Source organism: Grus americana, chromosome 4 (assembly GCF_028858705.1).
Source record: "Grus americana isolate bGruAme1 chromosome 4, bGruAme1.mat, whole genome shotgun sequence".
Classification (NCBI taxonomy): domain Eukaryota; kingdom Metazoa; phylum Chordata; class Aves; order Gruiformes; family Gruidae; genus Grus; species Grus americana.
In genome coordinates, this window is record NC_072855.1 from 61,029,049 (window position 1) to 61,047,036 (window position 17,988).

At 43.2% G+C, this 17,988-nt stretch overlaps 1 protein-coding gene across 10 annotated transcripts in view; it reads right to left on the bottom strand.

Moving 5' to 3' along the window:
- The window catches only part of ADGRL3 (adhesion G protein-coupled receptor L3), a 522,926-nt gene that overhangs the window by 95,397 nt on the left and 409,541 nt on the right, over nucleotides 1–17,988 (bottom strand). For all 10 annotated transcript variants that reach the window (XM_054824728.1, XM_054824729.1, XM_054824724.1 and 7 more), the window contains 3 exons: nucleotides 13,191–13,496; nucleotides 10,676–10,779; nucleotides 2,973–3,158 (listed from right to left, as the gene is read on the bottom strand). In XM_054824728.1, coding sequence (XP_054680703.1) covers nucleotides 2,973–3,158; nucleotides 10,676–10,779; nucleotides 13,191–13,496 — 596 coding nt within the window. The remainder of the gene's footprint in view (nucleotides 1–2,972; nucleotides 3,159–10,675; nucleotides 10,780–13,190; nucleotides 13,497–17,988) is intronic.

Below are 17,988 nucleotides of genomic sequence, written 5' to 3' on the forward strand. Positions count from 1 at the left end.
GTTGTGCTTTCCTTTGTATTTCCTGGGCCTAAATGTTTTATATGCTGAATAGCCTTTCCACAAAGAATCCCACCTTTTCCACAGAAGCCATGTTTAGGACTGTACTTTGATATGCACTTGTATGTCTGCTGCCTGATAACTGCACTTCAGCGTGTCACGAAATTCAAACAGGCACTTATTTACCTCCCTGGGACTTTGGAGGCAGTCTGCAGTAGGAGCTAGAACTGGTGAGCTCTGCATCAGTGCAACTAAACCTCACAAAATCAGGCTGCTCAGAGCACTGGCTTGGCTGCGTTTGTTTTTGCTGATGTGCGTGGGTTGGAAATAGCACATCAATAGAGATCCGGGGTAACTTGTGCTCTCAACTCACAGCAGAGCAATCCCATTAGTACAGCTGAGAGCCAAATTTGTCCCTGAGAGTTTTGAGGCTCTGAAATAAACAAAATACACCCAGGTATCACGCAATGCCTAATTTCAATTTCTAATTCATCAATTTGTAACAGTAGAAATCTTCCTCTGGGTAAACTTGGCCAGTATGAAGACTTTACAGAAACAAATGGAGATCAAAGAAAGCCTTGCTGAAAATTACAGAGCTATCCACTCAGGGGTCTTGCCAGTCTGCAACAGAACAATTATTACCTTAATTAAGCCTGATCCAGTGGAAAGCATAAAGCTTTTAGCGACAGAAAAGTGAAAGATGACGGCTTTTAAAAATTCTGATTATGTCAGTTTATTTCAATTCATTGTACATCAGCTTGTAAAAAAAAACCCAGTACAAAACAGCACAGGTGATTTACTTTCAGATCCCCAGCACACTTCCTTTAATGATTAAAGAATATTTAATGGCTAGTGCTTACTTTATTTCTTCTTTCTGACTAAACAGCACTAAACAAAACTCTTTGCAAATGACTTTTTTCCTTTTTTTCTGGAAATACTCTTGATCAGTGAAGGGGAAAATGGAGCAGTAACTCTGCTGCCTTTTGTTTGCCCAATACTACTTCCAAGTTGAATTCATGCATTCTTAAATGAACACAGAGCAGTTGCTCTTCTAAAGAATTAAGTGGGGAATGAGAGCAAGTAAATTACCGAGCCTGTCATTTGGATCACTGACTCGCATCACTGTTTTGCAGGACTCCACGTGGTCCAGAATTTTAATGCGGAGTGCAATTGATTTGTATGAGCTGCTTGTGCAAAGCTGATGGCGGGGGGGAAAACCTGCAAGGCAGACCCCAGGAGTGACAGCCGAGCTGAGGAGCCCTGCCTTGCCCAATCTTCCCCTCCCCTCAGTAACTCATACCTGCCCCTGTGGTACAACCCCATTTCATGTCATCGAAACAAGTATTGGAAGGTGGGATATAAGAAGATGAAAAATATGTGCTTGCAAAGCTGAAGTGACAAAATGTTGGGTGTGGCTAAGGCATATTCAGAAGAGCAAGCAAACTACAACCATGAAACCCGTTAGTAGGTGACAATAATTGCTGGTTTTACCTGATAATGTCAGACATCACCATCATTTCAAACAAAGAACCATGGTGTGATTATAACAAATAATGTTATGCTGATGTAACAGTTAATACAATTATTACCTACACTGTTATAAAATAGCTGGAAGCAGCACTAATTAAAAGCATCAGGATAACCCAATTCGCAGCACATGCAAAGCACATGAGATGCAGGACTTCAACTCCCATGCGGCTGTAATCTTAAACAATCCAGAAACCCTTTGCATTTAAAACAGCGTAAGTCTACAATAATAACTTACAAGAAAAAAGACAATGTTACTTCTCTGAAAAGTACTTCTCTTCAGAAGACATGCAAAAAATTTCAGGCTTAACTGGGATCATTTACTCCCCATATAACCTTGGGACCAAGTTCTGTTCTCACGTACATGGATGCCAGGGCTGTCAGAGCCAGCTACACAGCTGAGAACAAAATTCTGTGTCTTATTTTAACTGGCTGACCAATATAATCATGCGCTTGTAGCCACAGGGTTCAGCCACTCTTTGTTCTGATGACCAGGCCCACACGATTCACCATCTGAGTCCTATATCAGGCCTATCCCATGTGTTTACAAGAGATTTAGTCATGAAGAGGGCCTTGGACCAAGAAAACTCCCAGCTTTAAATGTATTCTTATGGACTCCACAGCCTGTATTTCCTCCCACAACTGGCAACTTCTAGCATCTTTAGCGTGTAGCAATTCCACTTAATTCTGGAAATGACAAAAGGACTCATAATTCTTCTCAAACAGGGGCACAGAAACCACACCATCACCATGCAGTAAGGTGCTTCTGGGCTAAGTCACGGGTCATCACTGAAAAGGCCCTCTAATACTAAACCATCCTGAAGACCTTACGTGCAAATATGATGGTATTTTATGTGCCTTTGGTAAATGTATCTCCAGTGTAAATAAATGTTTCTGTCTGCTTTTATTTGTTTATATTCATGCATAAAAGTGTTCATTTGACCTTCACATCATCATACTGTAATGTTACAAGATGAAAAAATCAAAATCCAGGCTCTCTTTGTCTCTTGGGGCTTGAAATATTCAGATTTTCTGGATCATATTACAAGGCATTTCACAGACAGATTCAGCTCTGGAAACGCTGGATCAAATTCTGGTCTCATTCATGCTGGCACAAGTCCAAAATAATTGCCGTGGCATCGCTTCAGTTATTCTTATACTGAGCTATGAGAGCTGAGATCACAATGAAGTACCTGAAGTCCATATATCTACACATCTAAGGGTATACATTTCCCAGCACCAATAGTACACTTGGCATTTACAACTGTTTCATTTCTCAGTAGAATAAAATATACTGTAAACAAAAAACTGGCAGGTACTCTTGTCTACTACGAAAGAAGCACTACCCTAAAATGGCAGTCGTTCAGAAAGACATTTATAATAGCTCTCCAGGGAGAGCCAAACCCTTCTTCAGCCTCCTGTCCCTTCCCAAGCCCCTTCATTTTTACCTTATTTAAGCTGCGTGCAGCACTGTCCTTCCCACCCGGAGTCAGGTTTCGGAGCTGCACGTCAAGCAAGTTCACCAGCTGGACCATGGCAGACACGGAGTACGTGATGTCACCAGCGTACAAGTGGTTTTTTGTGTGCTCTGCAAGCTCCCGGGCAATGTTGGCAGCCATCTCCCCTGACTTCATCTGCAATTGAGAAAGTAGAGGAAAAGGTTGTCCCTAGCTGTTAGCATGATGTTACTCCAGTCCCTTCCAGCCCCACAGTGTTAAGCCAGTCAACTCCCTGCAATAAGAAGAGGAAGAGGAGGGAAGAAGAAGAGAAGAAAAGAAGAGAGGAAGTGAAGAAGTTCTCAAGAAGGAAACTAAAGCAAGGGTCTTCACGGTTTGATCATGTTCAGTGTCTTAATATGGTTTTGCAAGTGGTTTTTCCAGCTACGGTCACCATGTTGGCTTCAACAGAACAATTTCACAGGGCACCGCTGGAATTGAGGGGCAGCTGCTTCTTTGCACTGCAGCAGGTGCAACCGAAGATGCTATTGCTTTCCACGGGATGCCCAAGCTAGGAAGGGCTTCAGTCAGCTTGTCCCACTGCTTTATCTATGCCACTTGAAAAAAAATCAAACCATGTAATTAATCTCTCCTGTCAAGATAGAGCAGTTTCTGATTCTAGAAGACTATTTGATAGTGAAGAGGTGATTTTTGTTACAATTCCGGCACAAAAAAGTTCCTTGTAAAAGGAACAAAAATAGATGGCATAACCCAGATGAAAGCAAGAAAAAAGTTCACAATTCCCATCATGTGGATTTAATAATCAGGTGCTAATTTACCACTTGGCATTTGCATGCAGGACGTGTATCTTACCACACTAGTCACTATATCTGTAATGAGGCTAGTGATTCTCAGCACATAAAAGCATACTAACTCAGGAGCAAAAGGCTTAAGGCTTAAAGTAGAGGCCTACTGGAAGGGAAAACTAAGTAGGCTGTTTGGCTGAATCTTCTATTAAAAGACTTTTATTGTCTAGCTGAGTCATAAAACTCACAAATCACCTGCAGTGAAATTGACTGTGTAATTATTTGGGAAACTCTCTCTTTCCCCCTGTGGTTTTTCCCCCTTTCTTGTTCTGTTTTTTGCTCTCCCTATTTGATGCCCCTTTCCTTTTTCATGCCACGGGGACCGGGGACAGGGCAGCTGGTCCCATCTCCTTTCTATAAGCAGCCCACTATGAAAATACTGTTGTAGGTTGCAGGTCGTCTTTTTGTTATACACCACTCTGTGATCTGGAATGCATATCTCTGGGGAATATGCCAGGGATAAGGAGAAATTACACAGGATGACATTAAAATGAAGCTCCCACTTCTCTGTTGGGCTCAATGACCAACTCTGCTGGGTTCTTCATATAAAATTTCCAATTGTCTTATCTTCCAACAGTTAGAAATCAGATATTTCTCTTGTTCCCTCAATTTCTGGTGTTATAATAAAAGCAAGATTCTAGGGAAAGATTGCAGGCTGAGATTCCATCTCTCTGTAAATCAATTAGCTGAGATATAAATGAATAACTTACTTCCATAAATTTGACAGCGACAGCCCATCTGATTTAATGAAATCTAACTGAAGATGTTCATATGCTCATCTTCAGAGAATTAAAGCATATGATGATATAGATAAGATAAATAAAGGAGATAATGTGTTGTTCTTCCCATTAGAGCAACGATAACATATATTCAAAAATTGAATTATTTCTTCCTTGTTACACACAAGGCTAATGCCATAGAAACCAGATCCTATTCTTACAGCTGCCTGCTCTCCTAAGCAGCTGAAGAAAGCCATGCATCAGCACAGAGGCTGAATTTTGACCTCTTCTGTTGGCACCCAGAACTTCAAAGAATGACTGCATCAAATCCCTTTACACAAAGAAATAATTTTCAACATTTTCCTGCAGTTCATCGCCGGAGCTTAGCATGTATCATGACACATGGTGTTTCTGTAAGCCTTGCAGAAAACTGCAGGAATGCAAGAGTTTTTTACAGATAGATTAGAAAAAACCCCTGCTACTCAATATTTGAGGCATAGATTTTCTCTTGGACCATGCACTTATGCAAACTGTCATACTTAGAGCAAATTGCTCAGCTGCTACAAAGGCAAACTCAAGAGTTTTCTTTCCCTGTAATAAGCCCCTTGTTGCATTCAACTGCAGGCTGCTGTTTTTCCTACCTGTCTGCAATAGTGGTGTGGGCTGGTCCCTAATAGACCTCCTTTTATTTTGGACTGATCCTAAAAAATGCAAATCTGAGGAATTCTAATGTGACCAAATAAACAGCCCAAAACAGGCAACAATGGAAGAAATGCCTGAGAAAAAGCACATTTAAGGTCAAAATCTGTGAACTTGTGGGGCATAGAAGTACTTACCCAAACTCATTTCATGCACCCAGGTTTCCTGAAAACACAGAGATGTGCCATTCCCTTGGGACAACGTGTCTGGTTGACAGGTGATGAAGCTGCTTCCTAGCACTGACACTCATTTCCAAACCTGTTCATTGTCACCCAGAAAATACAGCTACAAGTCACTACAGCAGTGCTGACGCACACTTTCCATCCTGCCTGTGCGCTTAATGTGAGGGGTATCCAAAATGATGGTCATATGACATATTAATGCTAATTGCCCCAATTCTTTTGAACATTTTCCACTGCAATTGAAGTGTCTCCTATGCAGTCCCATCAAACCCTGTTATCAGTCCCAAATGATGGCTGAATATTCCAGACCTAAGATATATGTCTGGTCTCTTCTAACAACAGGACTGAGCCCCTTTTTTGGTTAATGCTATGTAATGCTCAGCAAAGCTCAGTGCCCAAAAGGATGAAGTACTAATTTAGTCCCCTTCTGTAAAGCACCTTTCCATATCTTCCTCTTCATTATTGCTGCTTGGAAGACAAGCATGAGTTTGTTTTTGGTTTTTTTTTTTTCCCAAAACATGTAATAGTCTTTAACCCAAACACGACACAGTCACATAGGAACACACAGGGACAATTCTTGGAGGTTCTTCAAGGGTCAGGCTGTCATCGAAAGGCAAGCAAGATGTAGGGAAAAAATGTGCAAATAACTGAGCTTTCTACTGGGAGGCTCAAGAACAATAAAGGGAATTAAATATAATACATCTCTCTGATTTGAGACTAATTTAAAAAAAAATCTATCCTGATTATGAAAAAAATTAAATTTAAAAACCAAAAAGGATTCTGAGATAAAAGAAAACATTTTGTTCAAACCAAACTGGGTTTCTGGTTGTTTTGGGTGATTTTTTTCTTTTTTTAACAAATTGATTAAATCTAGTCTTGGAATGCTAATTTGAAGGAGAGAAAAAATGTTTCCTGCCAAAAATGCCAACACAAAAAACAGTTTTCTAGCGCTGTCAAAAAAAATTGCTCCCCTCTTGCATTTGAACACACTGGCAGGATTCAGGCTAGATTTACAAATGACCATTGGCATACCTGAAATCACGCTGTGCAACACTTTGCTAATATTTTTCCAAGTTTGTACCACTATCTCACGTCTTCTTATGACTGAAAAGACTGTGAAATAATAGTTGTTGAAGAGGGCATATATTCCTGCCTGTTTCATATATGCCAAGGAACAGAAGCAGGGAGCTTTGTCTGGAAGGACTAACAACGACTCTCTTGCAGCATTGCTTGATGTTTCAGCTCTACCCTTCTCAGACGGAACTGACTACAGAAGACAGTAGAATAAAAATGAGAGAAATTGCAGAAAAGAAGTATTTAGGGAAGAAAATTCAGAAGAAATAAGAAAGATGCTGGGAATGCAGTGAATGTGCTGAAACACCAGCAGTCATAAAGGCAAAATTTTTTCCTGCAGCCTGAGGCTGACTGATATAAAAAAGAAAAAGATGGTGTAAGAGATGGAACCAGGATTTTTAAAACCAGTGACATACAGATGGGCTGGTCGGTTGGAAAGGCCATGGTGTTGATGCTATTTTCTGGAGGGACAAACATCTGCCAGGTTTCATCTGGCACCATCAGCTGCCAGAAGTCAGGTAGCAAGGCTGAAACAGGCGCTGTGGGCTACCTTCTGACATTGCAAAGCCTTCATGGCCATTTTCTTTCCCTGGCAGAGGCTTCATTATACATGTGTGGATTTGTAGAAAACAGTCAGAGCATATCTATCATCCTTTTTTAAAAAAAAAAAAAAATGAACATCCCATTCCATTCAACTTTGTTTTTTTCTTTTATCAGATGATACCTAAGGATATAACTAACTAGTTATAAACACTGGTTATCACACAGAGAGTTGGTTCGCTGCTCTCCATACAGTACAGCAGAGCTGGAGAACACTGAAAAAGTGGTTTTGAAACCATGGTATTTAAAAAACTTAAACCACATTTAATGTCCCTTCAATAATCTGCACCTGCTCCATCCAGTACGTGATGGTGCTCTGGAAACAGACTGTCAAAAGCAAACTGGATGGAGGATTTCATTGTGGTGTCATCAGGACTGCAACTTCACCCTTGGGACTGGACATGACACGTGGTGATGTCCCCCACAAAACCCCACTCCTTCTGCCAGACACACCCAAGCAGATCTGCAAGATCTCATGAACATAATTTGAACCCTAAGGTTTATCTACTTTTTGTGACTATATTGTCTAGGCTGTTCAGGAGGAAAATCTGAACATGGATGGCATGTGCTTTAGATTTACAGTTTGAGGTTTTTCATGCATTCATGAAGGACACTACACTTTCTATTCTGCTACGAAAAAGGCCTCCTCTCTTTCAGAGGCTTGAAGCCGAGCATAGCAGTGCCTCTCCTCCCAGGAAGCACCCACAACTGAAAGCTGCAGCGAGGAAAAGATATTTTCAGGCAAGTCACACACTGCGCCAAGGACGGTACTGATGAAAGCAAGAGGTAAAACAAACAGCCTGAAACTGAATATATGACCTCATGATCAAGACGATGCAATGTATCCAAAGCTGACCTTTTTGCTTCCTTTTACTGCTTGACTCTAGAAATAACCCAGGTAGCAGTGCATAATTCAATCGCACTGGCAAGTTTATTCTCCTGCTACGTTACGAGGGCATGGTAGGCACCAACAATAAAGTTAAAGTAAATGTCAGGAGGCCAATGAATTGCTGAAGCGGACATTTGTTCTGATCTTCCATCAAGCACAATAACTCTAATGGAAGCTAATAGAGGGTTGTAAAACCTAATACCATGATGCAAGCAGGCAAACACCGAATGTATGGTCTGAGCACAGCAGTAGAAAGAAAAGAAGCAAGTAATAATCTTTACTTCACTACAAAGACATGAAAGTAAGCACAGCATTTCCCTACCATCCTCTCTGCCTTGGCTGAAATCCCTCCAGGAAACCCCTCACCCTTCCTCCTGAGCTGCTTGGACCCAGCAGGTGACAGAAGAGGGGATTTTTGGGAGACAAAGCAGATTAGGAGTGAAGACATACTGAGCAGGTATGAACCCTGGCTGCCAAAGAAGTGTTTTTACCCATTTTGTAAGCTGTGCTGTAACTGTGGATGCTGTGGGATGGATGACCAAGGAGGACCCTAACGCTGGGGATGCAGGAGAGCTGAGCTGCAGGGTGCAACCATCCCCTGTTGTCATGGCATGGCTGGCTTACTGCTTCCTCTAGCTGCACCCACAGCAGCAAGAAGAGGACCTGACTTGGCTTAGAGGAGGAAGGCTCCTTTTTCAGTGTTAGAGAGGTGCTGGAGCAAATCTGCAAGCCTGGAGCAGGGAAGTGTCCCATCCATGGCAGGGATGTGAGAAACCAGTGCCTGATTTGTAGAAAAACTGGTCTCCATCTCTAAGCACAGTGATGATTTCCAAGCCTCTTGCTTGGGCAGGGAAACCAAGTGCTTCATAAGTAATCTAAAACTGTGTTTGCTGTAAGTATACTACTGAATGCAAGTACCAACAAAAGCCCCTAGGCAAGCCTGACAGGGGTCACCCCTGAAAAGTCACTCCTGGAAAGTCTTGATGTTGTGTAGCAGCTCTCCACAGAGGTTGGGCCACATATGCTAAGATCCCAGAGGATTCCCACTCAGGCATCAAAAGTTTAGATCCGGAGTCATTTGGCTGATTCCCCTAGTCTTTCCACCGACTGGTGGAAGATTCCCAAAGTTGAACATAACTAAATTCTTCCAGAAAAATAATAATTAAAAAAATAAAATAAAATCCAGTCCAATTCTAACCTGCTGGGTATTTCTGAAAACCTGGCTCTTCAATTTTAGCCTGCTTTGAAAGCACGTAACAAATTAAATAAGGCTCATTTGTTATGCTAACGATAGCTGGAGCTTCAAATAAAATAAGCCTAACCTTGACGGAGATTTCATCAGCGCAGGCTATTATTTTCCTTTGCTAATGGCTAACGGCCTAGCCATCTCCACCGAGCAGCAAGAGGTCTCCCAGCTGCCTGGGTGAATTATGGCTAGAGTAAGTAATATTAACCCCTCCAGGATAAGTACGTGGGTCATAAAACAAGAGCTGCACAGCTGCTAATGCCAGCGAAGGCAGTCTTTATTAATCAGCTAGCTGAGCCTATGGCAGGAGAGCTGCCCACCCTCCTGCGTGGGACAGAAGGACCATGGGCTTTGTAATGGCTGTGCCATGTCACAGCAGCCCCACGCTAATTCATGTCTTCCCTTGTCTTTGGGGAGGGACGGGTATAAATACAGATGAAGTGAGATAGGGATGATCACGGGTGTACATGCTAGCGATATGCAGGTTGTTGAGCTTCAGTTAAGATGCAGGACAGAGAGGAGAAAGGCAGAGTCTTGTCTGTAGGGTCACCCCATCCTGTTCACCAGCGAACATTGGCTCTCCGGGAGTACAGTGCTGCTACTGCGCAGCAGCAGAGCTAGCCCGCAACACTGGGACTCGCTTGCTCTGGCTAAAAGAGCGAATAAATCCCCACAAATTGCTATAATAAGGATTCAGCCCACAGACTCTGTGGCGTAAACACACATCTGGTCTCTGTTTGTAATGAAATCAGCTGAAAGCACCACTGTGCATTAATAACAAAAACGTTCAACATATTGCTACCAAATAAGCTCTGCTTGTCTTGAACTTCTATTGTCACATGTTAATGCACTTTTAACACTGATAAATGATGAAGTGCTACAAAACATTCATCAAGGGACTTAAGAGTCAAAAGATATGCATTACTGCGACATTGTTTTCTATTTCATCAGTTCTTTTACAATTTGGGCAGAAGTTAAAACCAGAAAGTCAGAAGTGCAATGCAAACATTTCATATTGAGCCTGCCTTTCTTTGGTAAAGATTTCTCATCTACGGGATTTATTTTGTGCTTGCACGGCATGAGAAAATCCTTGGGGATGCGTGAAATTTTCCTTTTGCGATAAGTTGGTATTTTCCATATGTCCACCCACCTCCTCTTCCCTCTTCCTCCTTTTCTTGCCACAAACAAGAACTGTCATTCACTCTAGTTTCATTCCACTCTCCAGTCCCTCTCTTTTGCCTTTCCCTCACCTTCTTTGCCTTAATTTCCATCAGATTTTTACACTCTTGCTTTCTCCTTGCAATTCCTGGCTACTACATATGGCTCATGCTTTATGTGTGACTGTTGGTCACTTTGGGTTCCCTGTTGTGAAAACAACCAGGGAGCTCAGGAAGGTCAGTGCGTAGACTCGGTGTGGTCAACACACAGGAAGGGTTTTACCTTCTGAGTGATGTGGTTGATCCAGGGAGAAGAGCAGTTGCTGAGATCAGGTCCTTGGGGCTCCCAAATCCCATCTGGCGCAAGACACCGGAAAGTTGCAACACCTGGAAAAGGAAAGCCACTGTGTTCAGTGTTATCAGTTCCATTTTGCCTCCAGGACAAAATGAGCCAGCACCTCTACTCTGCTCTCGTGAGACCCCACCTGGAGTAGTGCATCCAGCTCTGGGGGCCCCAGTACAAGAAAGACATGGAGCTGTTGGAGAGAGTCCAGAGGAGGGCCACAAAGTTGATCAGAGGGATGGAGCACCTCTCCTATGAGGACAGGCTGAGAGAGTTGGGGTTGTTCAGCCTGGAGAAAAGAAGGCTCCAGGGAGATCTAACTGTGGCCTTCCAGTACCTGAAGGGGCCTACAGGAAAGATGGTGAGGGACTGTTTATCAGGGAGTGTAGTGACAGGACAAGGGGTAATGGGTTTAAGCTAAAAGAGGGTAGATTTAGATTAGATATTAGGAAGTAATTCTTTACTGTGAGGGTGGTGAGGCACTGGAACAGGTTGCCCAGAGCAGCTGCGGATGCCCCCTCCCTGGAAGTGTTCAAGGCCAGGTTGGAGGGGGCTTTGGGCAATATGGTCTAGTGGAGGGTGTCCCTGCCCATGGCAGGGGGGGTTAGAACTAGATGATCTTTGAGGTCCCTTCCAACCCAAACCATTCTATGATTCTATGATTCTATGAGTGCTCTGCTCCACTGCTGGTGCCCTGGGATCAGACCCCACGCCTTGACTTCCTTGCTGCTTTATGAGGATTTTACTGGTCTGAATCATCATTAAACCATTTGGGTGGAATCACACAGAAGTTTAAATGATGTAAACACCAAGATGCAATACTGGACTTCACTGTCCACCCCCAACCATCAAGAGGGACTTTAGAGGAGAGTTTTGTTTGGCAAGGGCCACCCAGATCCCTGCTGGAAAAGACAGGAAAGCACCTCAGGCCCTTCCAGACAGAGAAATGCATCCAAAATGGTGCAATTAAAGATCTTTAAAAAGCAAGAAAGTCAGTATACGTAGATTAAAGACTCTGCATCCTATAAAGTGCTCTGCCCTGAAGAGGTAAACTTTTCAGCAGAGGAGTGAATTACAGGCTAGGTCTGATGGTAGCGCCGATTAAAACCAGTGAGAGTTTGCTCATGCCTTCAAAGGGATTTGGAAGAGGCCCACTGCTAATATACCACAGCTTTTAACAAGTCACATGAATCACTGAAATTAGAGATAGGAAAGGCTTATTGCCATCCCCTATCAACAACTTGGGTTATTTTTTTTTTTCTTAGCTATTTTCATACAGTCCTTAGCTCTTGTGCTTAGAAGAGGGCTCCAGCCTTCATTTTCCCTTTCTTTTTCATAGATTCAGTTCAGATTATCTTTTCCCTTCTCTGGGAACCACATGATACTTTTTGCATTAATTTTAACAAGTGGGAAAGACAGCAAAAATGTTCTTTACCTATTCACACCACTGATGTCTTTCCATGTCCCTCATACTTTAACATCTATTTTATCAGTCTGACCTCACCAAATTCAAGAGAGTCAGTATTCGTATATACAGATGTGAATGGCTCTCCAGGGCAATGGAACAGCAAATTGAGAGGCTCCTCTGCAAGCCAGATCCCTCCAACCCTTATTTTCAGGCAATTTACTCTACCTTCTGATTTCTTTTTGGCAAGCGGGTTCTTGGGGCTGGACACCAAGACTAGCTTGAAAAATAAATACTTTTGGAAAACTGCGTTTGTTAAAATACAGCAAACTGAACCATATGCCAAACCCCATTCTTCATTCGACTGTGTTTTAATCTGAACAGAAAATTTCCCAAAGCAACCTTCTGGAAGAAAACAACTGGGGGGAGAGTAGAAGAAAAGGAGCAAAATCCAATAAACCATTTTGAAAGATTTGGCTCTGTTTCCCCCCCTGCTGATCACACTGGATGCCGGCTGCAGTTTGAAAAATCACTCACGCTGGTTCAGGAGTGTGATCTGAGAATACCTGTGCTCCACAATGCTGGCCATGGCCTTTGAAATGCAAACAGTGCAGCACAGAACTTCAAATTGTAAGTTTTGTTGTTTCCGCCACCCCACCCCCAAAATAAGCAAAACATTGGCCATCAACACATCAGCGGGCCCAGGGTCTACAAATACAGGCAAAGCCAGGGACAACAGGTGCATTGTACATAACTTCTGGAGGCAGAGGCTCTTACAGTACATCAAGCTCAACTCCACAAGGTCGTTACCTTGCACTCTCCTTTGGCCAGAGGCTGGGATGCCAAAGATCCTGCACAACATGCTCAGCATATTGAGCCTCTGGTCCCAGCCAGCTGTTTGCCATACCTAACCAAGGCAATGCAGACCTGACAGAAGGCTTCAGTGTGTGCAGCTGATGAAAGTGTGTGTGCCATAACCTGGTTGCACACTCACAACATCTCATGGGCAGATGGAGATGGCTCGCCATGTCCTCCCATCCCTTGACTCACCTATCGAGCCCATGGGACATGGCTGCTTTGCCACCTGGCCCTGCCGAGTCCGAGACCACATAATATCACGGGCTTCCATTGGGTCGCAGCTCTCTGTGCCAGCCGGTGGCAACTGGGAGGAGGCGGGTGGCAGGTGCGTGGTCATTTCGTCGGGGACGTCAGCCATGGGAGATGGCGTGCTGGTGCTCCTGTTCCTCCTGCCCAAGGCCGAGGTGGTGGTGGGGCGGCCGGTGCTGCTGGTGGCCACTCGTGGTGTGGTGCTGACGGTGGTGCTCCCTGGGCCCAGAGCCCCTGATGTCGATACTCCTGAAACAAAGGCAGAGCTGATTAGAGGAAGGAAAAAAAGAGACTCAAGCGTAGGTCCCAAGGATGTCCCCTCTGCTGACTGCAGTGGCTTGCAGGGTGTAGGTGGAACTATGCAAGGCCTGCTGCACAGCCGTCTTTCAGAGAGAAGCTGGAGCACACAGCGAGAGAAGCACACAGGGGAGTAATGACCGCTGGAGCACAACCGATTTTCTAAAAGCACTAGCATCTGATGAAAATAAAGCAGCACTTTATGCCCTCACCATTTTTCTTCCTGGCATTTTAATGTAAAAATCTTATTTTCCATCTTTTAGGGAACACCTAGCACAGAAGTGCTTTTAATTTTTTAGTGTTGCTGAAGACCCAGCTGGTTTGGACAGAAAAACATTTTCCATGGTGTAATAAAAAAACCCCACACCACAAATCCATCCCCAAAACAGCAGTGCACAGAGGGATGAATGCAAGGCTGTTCTCCAGGGCAAGCCATTCATTTTCTCTCAGGTTTATGCCTTGCTGCTTCATCCCAACAATAGCACTTGGCCCCTCGAGCTGCAGATGCAAAGGTGCATGTCAGCCCAGCCGAATCCTCAAGAGTTTAATGCTGAACAGGCTATTTCATTTAAAACCTGCCATGAGTGGTTGAGCAGCAAGCGGGGGGGAACCTGCTTTAGAAATGCATTAACCCATCTTACATCCTACAATAGCTGTGATAAGTACTGCATGTGGTGAATATTGAGGGATGCCCACCCTATAATTACCTTATTTTGCCTCCTCTTTACACCAAGGTGCTTGCGCAGATTGGAGCTTTATGTGGATTTCTTTATGACTTAAGCTGAAATCTCAGGTGGGGAAACTGAGGCAGGCTGCCTCCAATTGCTCCTCCATTGCCCCTGCCATGTCATGACACCTACAGCTTGTGAAGAAGCCTGTTTGTCCCATTTCCTTTTCCTCTCCCAAAGATAAGCACTCTCCTGCTTCTCTCAATACTTTTACTCCAGTTAAATGCCAGACATTCACAACTGGCCCCTCAATCCCTGCCTGGGAAAACACTGGGGCTGTCTGGGAAAGGCAGGTAAGGAGGCCATATGAATAGGCTTGTCTTATCCTTGTCCGATACCATTTTCGCTTAAATTCCCATGCCACAACATCTCCCTACCATCCCACCTCTTCCAGCATCCAAAAATTCTTCAGAGTCACAGTTGCTCCATGTCCAGCAACACAAATTGGAATTTCTACGTAGAAGATAGCCATGTGTGAACTCCAGCCTTGCCAGAAATTAAAATTAAATGTGAGAATCAGCCTGTCGCCCTGAGGAACAGCCCCTTAACTATCCAGCTGTGTGAGCAGGCTCAGCCTGCAAGCTCATGAGAGCAGAGACTGTCCTCTCTTCTAGGTCCAATGAAGCAGACCACACTAATACTTGTGCAATATTAGTTATTAATGTATAATAATATTGCTGTCATTGGAGTTCATTCAAGTCAACCTATTTCAAGCACAGAGATGCCTGCCTTTAGTGTAAAGTAGGAGTTTTTCCATTCTGAAAGGGTTTTTTTGTTATTTAAGTAATTTAAGCCCATGGTGCTGTGAGCCCCAGAGTAATCAATAACACGGCAGTTGAAGCACACGCTTGCTCTGGTTTCAGGTAATTTTTCTGCAAGCCTGAGACACCCTCTTCTCAAACTTTAAAACTTAGCAGCATCATAAACATAATTTTTTGCGGGATCAGTACTTTTCAAGAAAATGTTCAGTTTAAAAATCCCACCTCTACCATCCCTCAGAAAATGGGATTATCCTCTCCCCCAGGCTCCAAAAAGGCGAGCAATAGTGCAACAGGCACTAAACCACCTGAGCACCAGGACACTGATCTGAAATCATTTCTCCCGAGCATATTGATCAGATTTTCCAGCCTTCTTGTGCCACCTCCGTATAAGCCCTGAGTTTGAATGAACTCCATAAAACACAATGCAAAATCCTGCAGACATTGACAAATTTCTTCTAGTTTCTGCTCAAAGCTGTGCTAGATCACCACACAGTGACTTCCATCTGATGTTACAGAGAGGATTAAAATTTGTAGAGAACTTCAGCAAACATTATCTGTTTTTACTACAGCAGACCTTGCCATGAGTGCATATTTTATTTCTTCATAACAACAATTAGCTTGGTAGATAACAACTTGCAGAAATTTTCCCATTTACTCATGCAATAACAAGTTATTTTCCATTTGCAAAATGCCCTATGCCGTGCACTACAGGCACAGAGGTACTGAATAGATATAGCGGATGCAGTTTGAAAGCCAAAAGTAGCAAACTCCCCTTAAAATCATTCTTACAGTCATTTGTGAGCATATAGAAACATATACTGAGCACCCAGGAGCTCCCCTTGACCCACACGCAGGGGTGATGCAGCTTTGAGCCTAGTTTTCATTGACAGTCATTGAATATCTCGTAGCATGTTGTTTTTGGACTAGCTTTGGCAAGTTTACTGTAGCAGCTAGGCACAAGGGATTTAATGGTGTTCTCCTTTAGCCATAAAAAAAGAGTTGTTTTATCTTTCATAAACCCCTTGGCACTAGTGTCGAAATCTCTTTGAGGGCTCGTTCTTCCAACTTTTTTCTTGTTCAACTGGACTTTCTTGCTGCTTTTAAAAATAAACATCTTTCTTTGCCATTTACATAGGACAAATTATAAGAAGACATAAAAGACCTGTCTCGAAGTGGCCTAACAGAGTAAGATGGATGGGATACCACTGAACTCAGTTCAAAGGTCTGATTATTCAACGAGTCAATTTGGTAACGAGCTCCAGTAAACTTGATCACCATGCTAACGCCACCCAGTTTCACCGGCCACAGGCAGCACTGCTTGCTGATTTTGCTCACACAGCTGTGCGCTTTAAAACAAAGTTAATTGGTAAGAAGGGAAAGAACAGAAGATCAGGATCATTTACATATAAATAGTTCTCAAATCCTAGCAAAGCCACGAAGAGACTGCAACCTGTGCAAAATTACCTAAATCCTACAACACAGAACAGAGATCAAACCTCCAGATTAACTCAGGCTGCCAATAATTTTTAACTTGGGGAAAAGCATCACTGCAGCATCACTTTAACAGAAGGATTCTTCAGATAATATTTCATAATACAATATTTGCTCATAGACAAGCAGTAATCATTAAAAATCATCAACACTATTACAACAAGAAATGTAAAATCTTGATTATTTTACTTTTACTACTTGCTTTTACCATGCCTTGGCATATCAACAGTTTAAAGGCAGCTTTTGGGTAAGACTCCGAGGCTTCAAACCCAAGACTCTGCAGATTTTGATTCCAAGAAGTATAGTGCTGGAATAGGTATTTTCATAGTGCTCCCAAGAAAGCAAACTGTGACTGTGGAAACATCTCTTCCCCAACAACACCCCAAAGTGATACTTCACTTTTTTCTTCCCAGCTTTATCTAGAGAGCTACCACTAATAGCAGAAGACTAAGTTTTGCCATCATTCAGACTAGAGCTGCAGCTATAAAAAAAAAAAAAAACACCAAAACATTTCCAGCATCCACAGGGGAGTAATTGCAACTCTCAGAGGAGCCTGAGCCTCTGCTCCTGGCACATTGATTAGCAAGAAAAGAAATTATTAGTTTTTTCCCTTCTTTCTTTTATTTCCCAACCTTTACACAGAGCTCAGGCCTCTGGAGGAGGAATTTTGCTTGGTAGAAAGAAAATCATGGGAGGGATTTGCTCATAGGGAAAAATCTTCAATAAATAAGGGTCTGTCTGTCTTTTTTTTTGTCTTTTTTTTCTCCTTCTCATTTCCTTCTTTTCCCCTTTCCTGGCCTAACATGACAAGTGCACTGGGAAAATCCAGCACACGTCATCTTACCTTCTGCTCTGCTCACCTCTTCCTGGTGCTCCCAGACATGGGAGACTACTTTTCCAGATGACTCTGACTAGTGTTTTCCTATCACAAAAGCAAGCAAGGCTATTTGCAATCACTACCATGCTACTTTTTCTCTCCTTTTTTTATTTTGGCACCTAAGTGTGCAGCCTATGACCATAACTGAAAATACTTTTTAAGAGATGTCATGCGTTTTCTGTCCCATGAATGAAGATAACTGGGTGCCCCTTGAGCAGAAATTGCAGACGACATTTCCTGGGTGAGGTTTGCTGGCTTTTGCTAGGTAACAGATGACAGAAGACATCCGTCAAGCTCTCCCCTGGGGGTTGCAATCCAAAGGCTTAGCCTGACGGCTATGTGCTATGAGCCAGCATTTGCTCACATAATTGGAAGGAGAGGCCACACTCCAAGTTTCGTGAACAAGGTCCAAGCAAACCATGATGATTTCACTCTCTGGCGAGTTTTGCATTCCCAAGACTGATGCTCAAGCAGATGTGCCAGGGTGCTGGTGGCCAAGAGCCCACACCTGCACCCTGCGCTGCAGCTGGTACAATGCTCAAGCAATTGAGGTACAACTAATCTGAGGGGTTCAACACCTTCGCGAA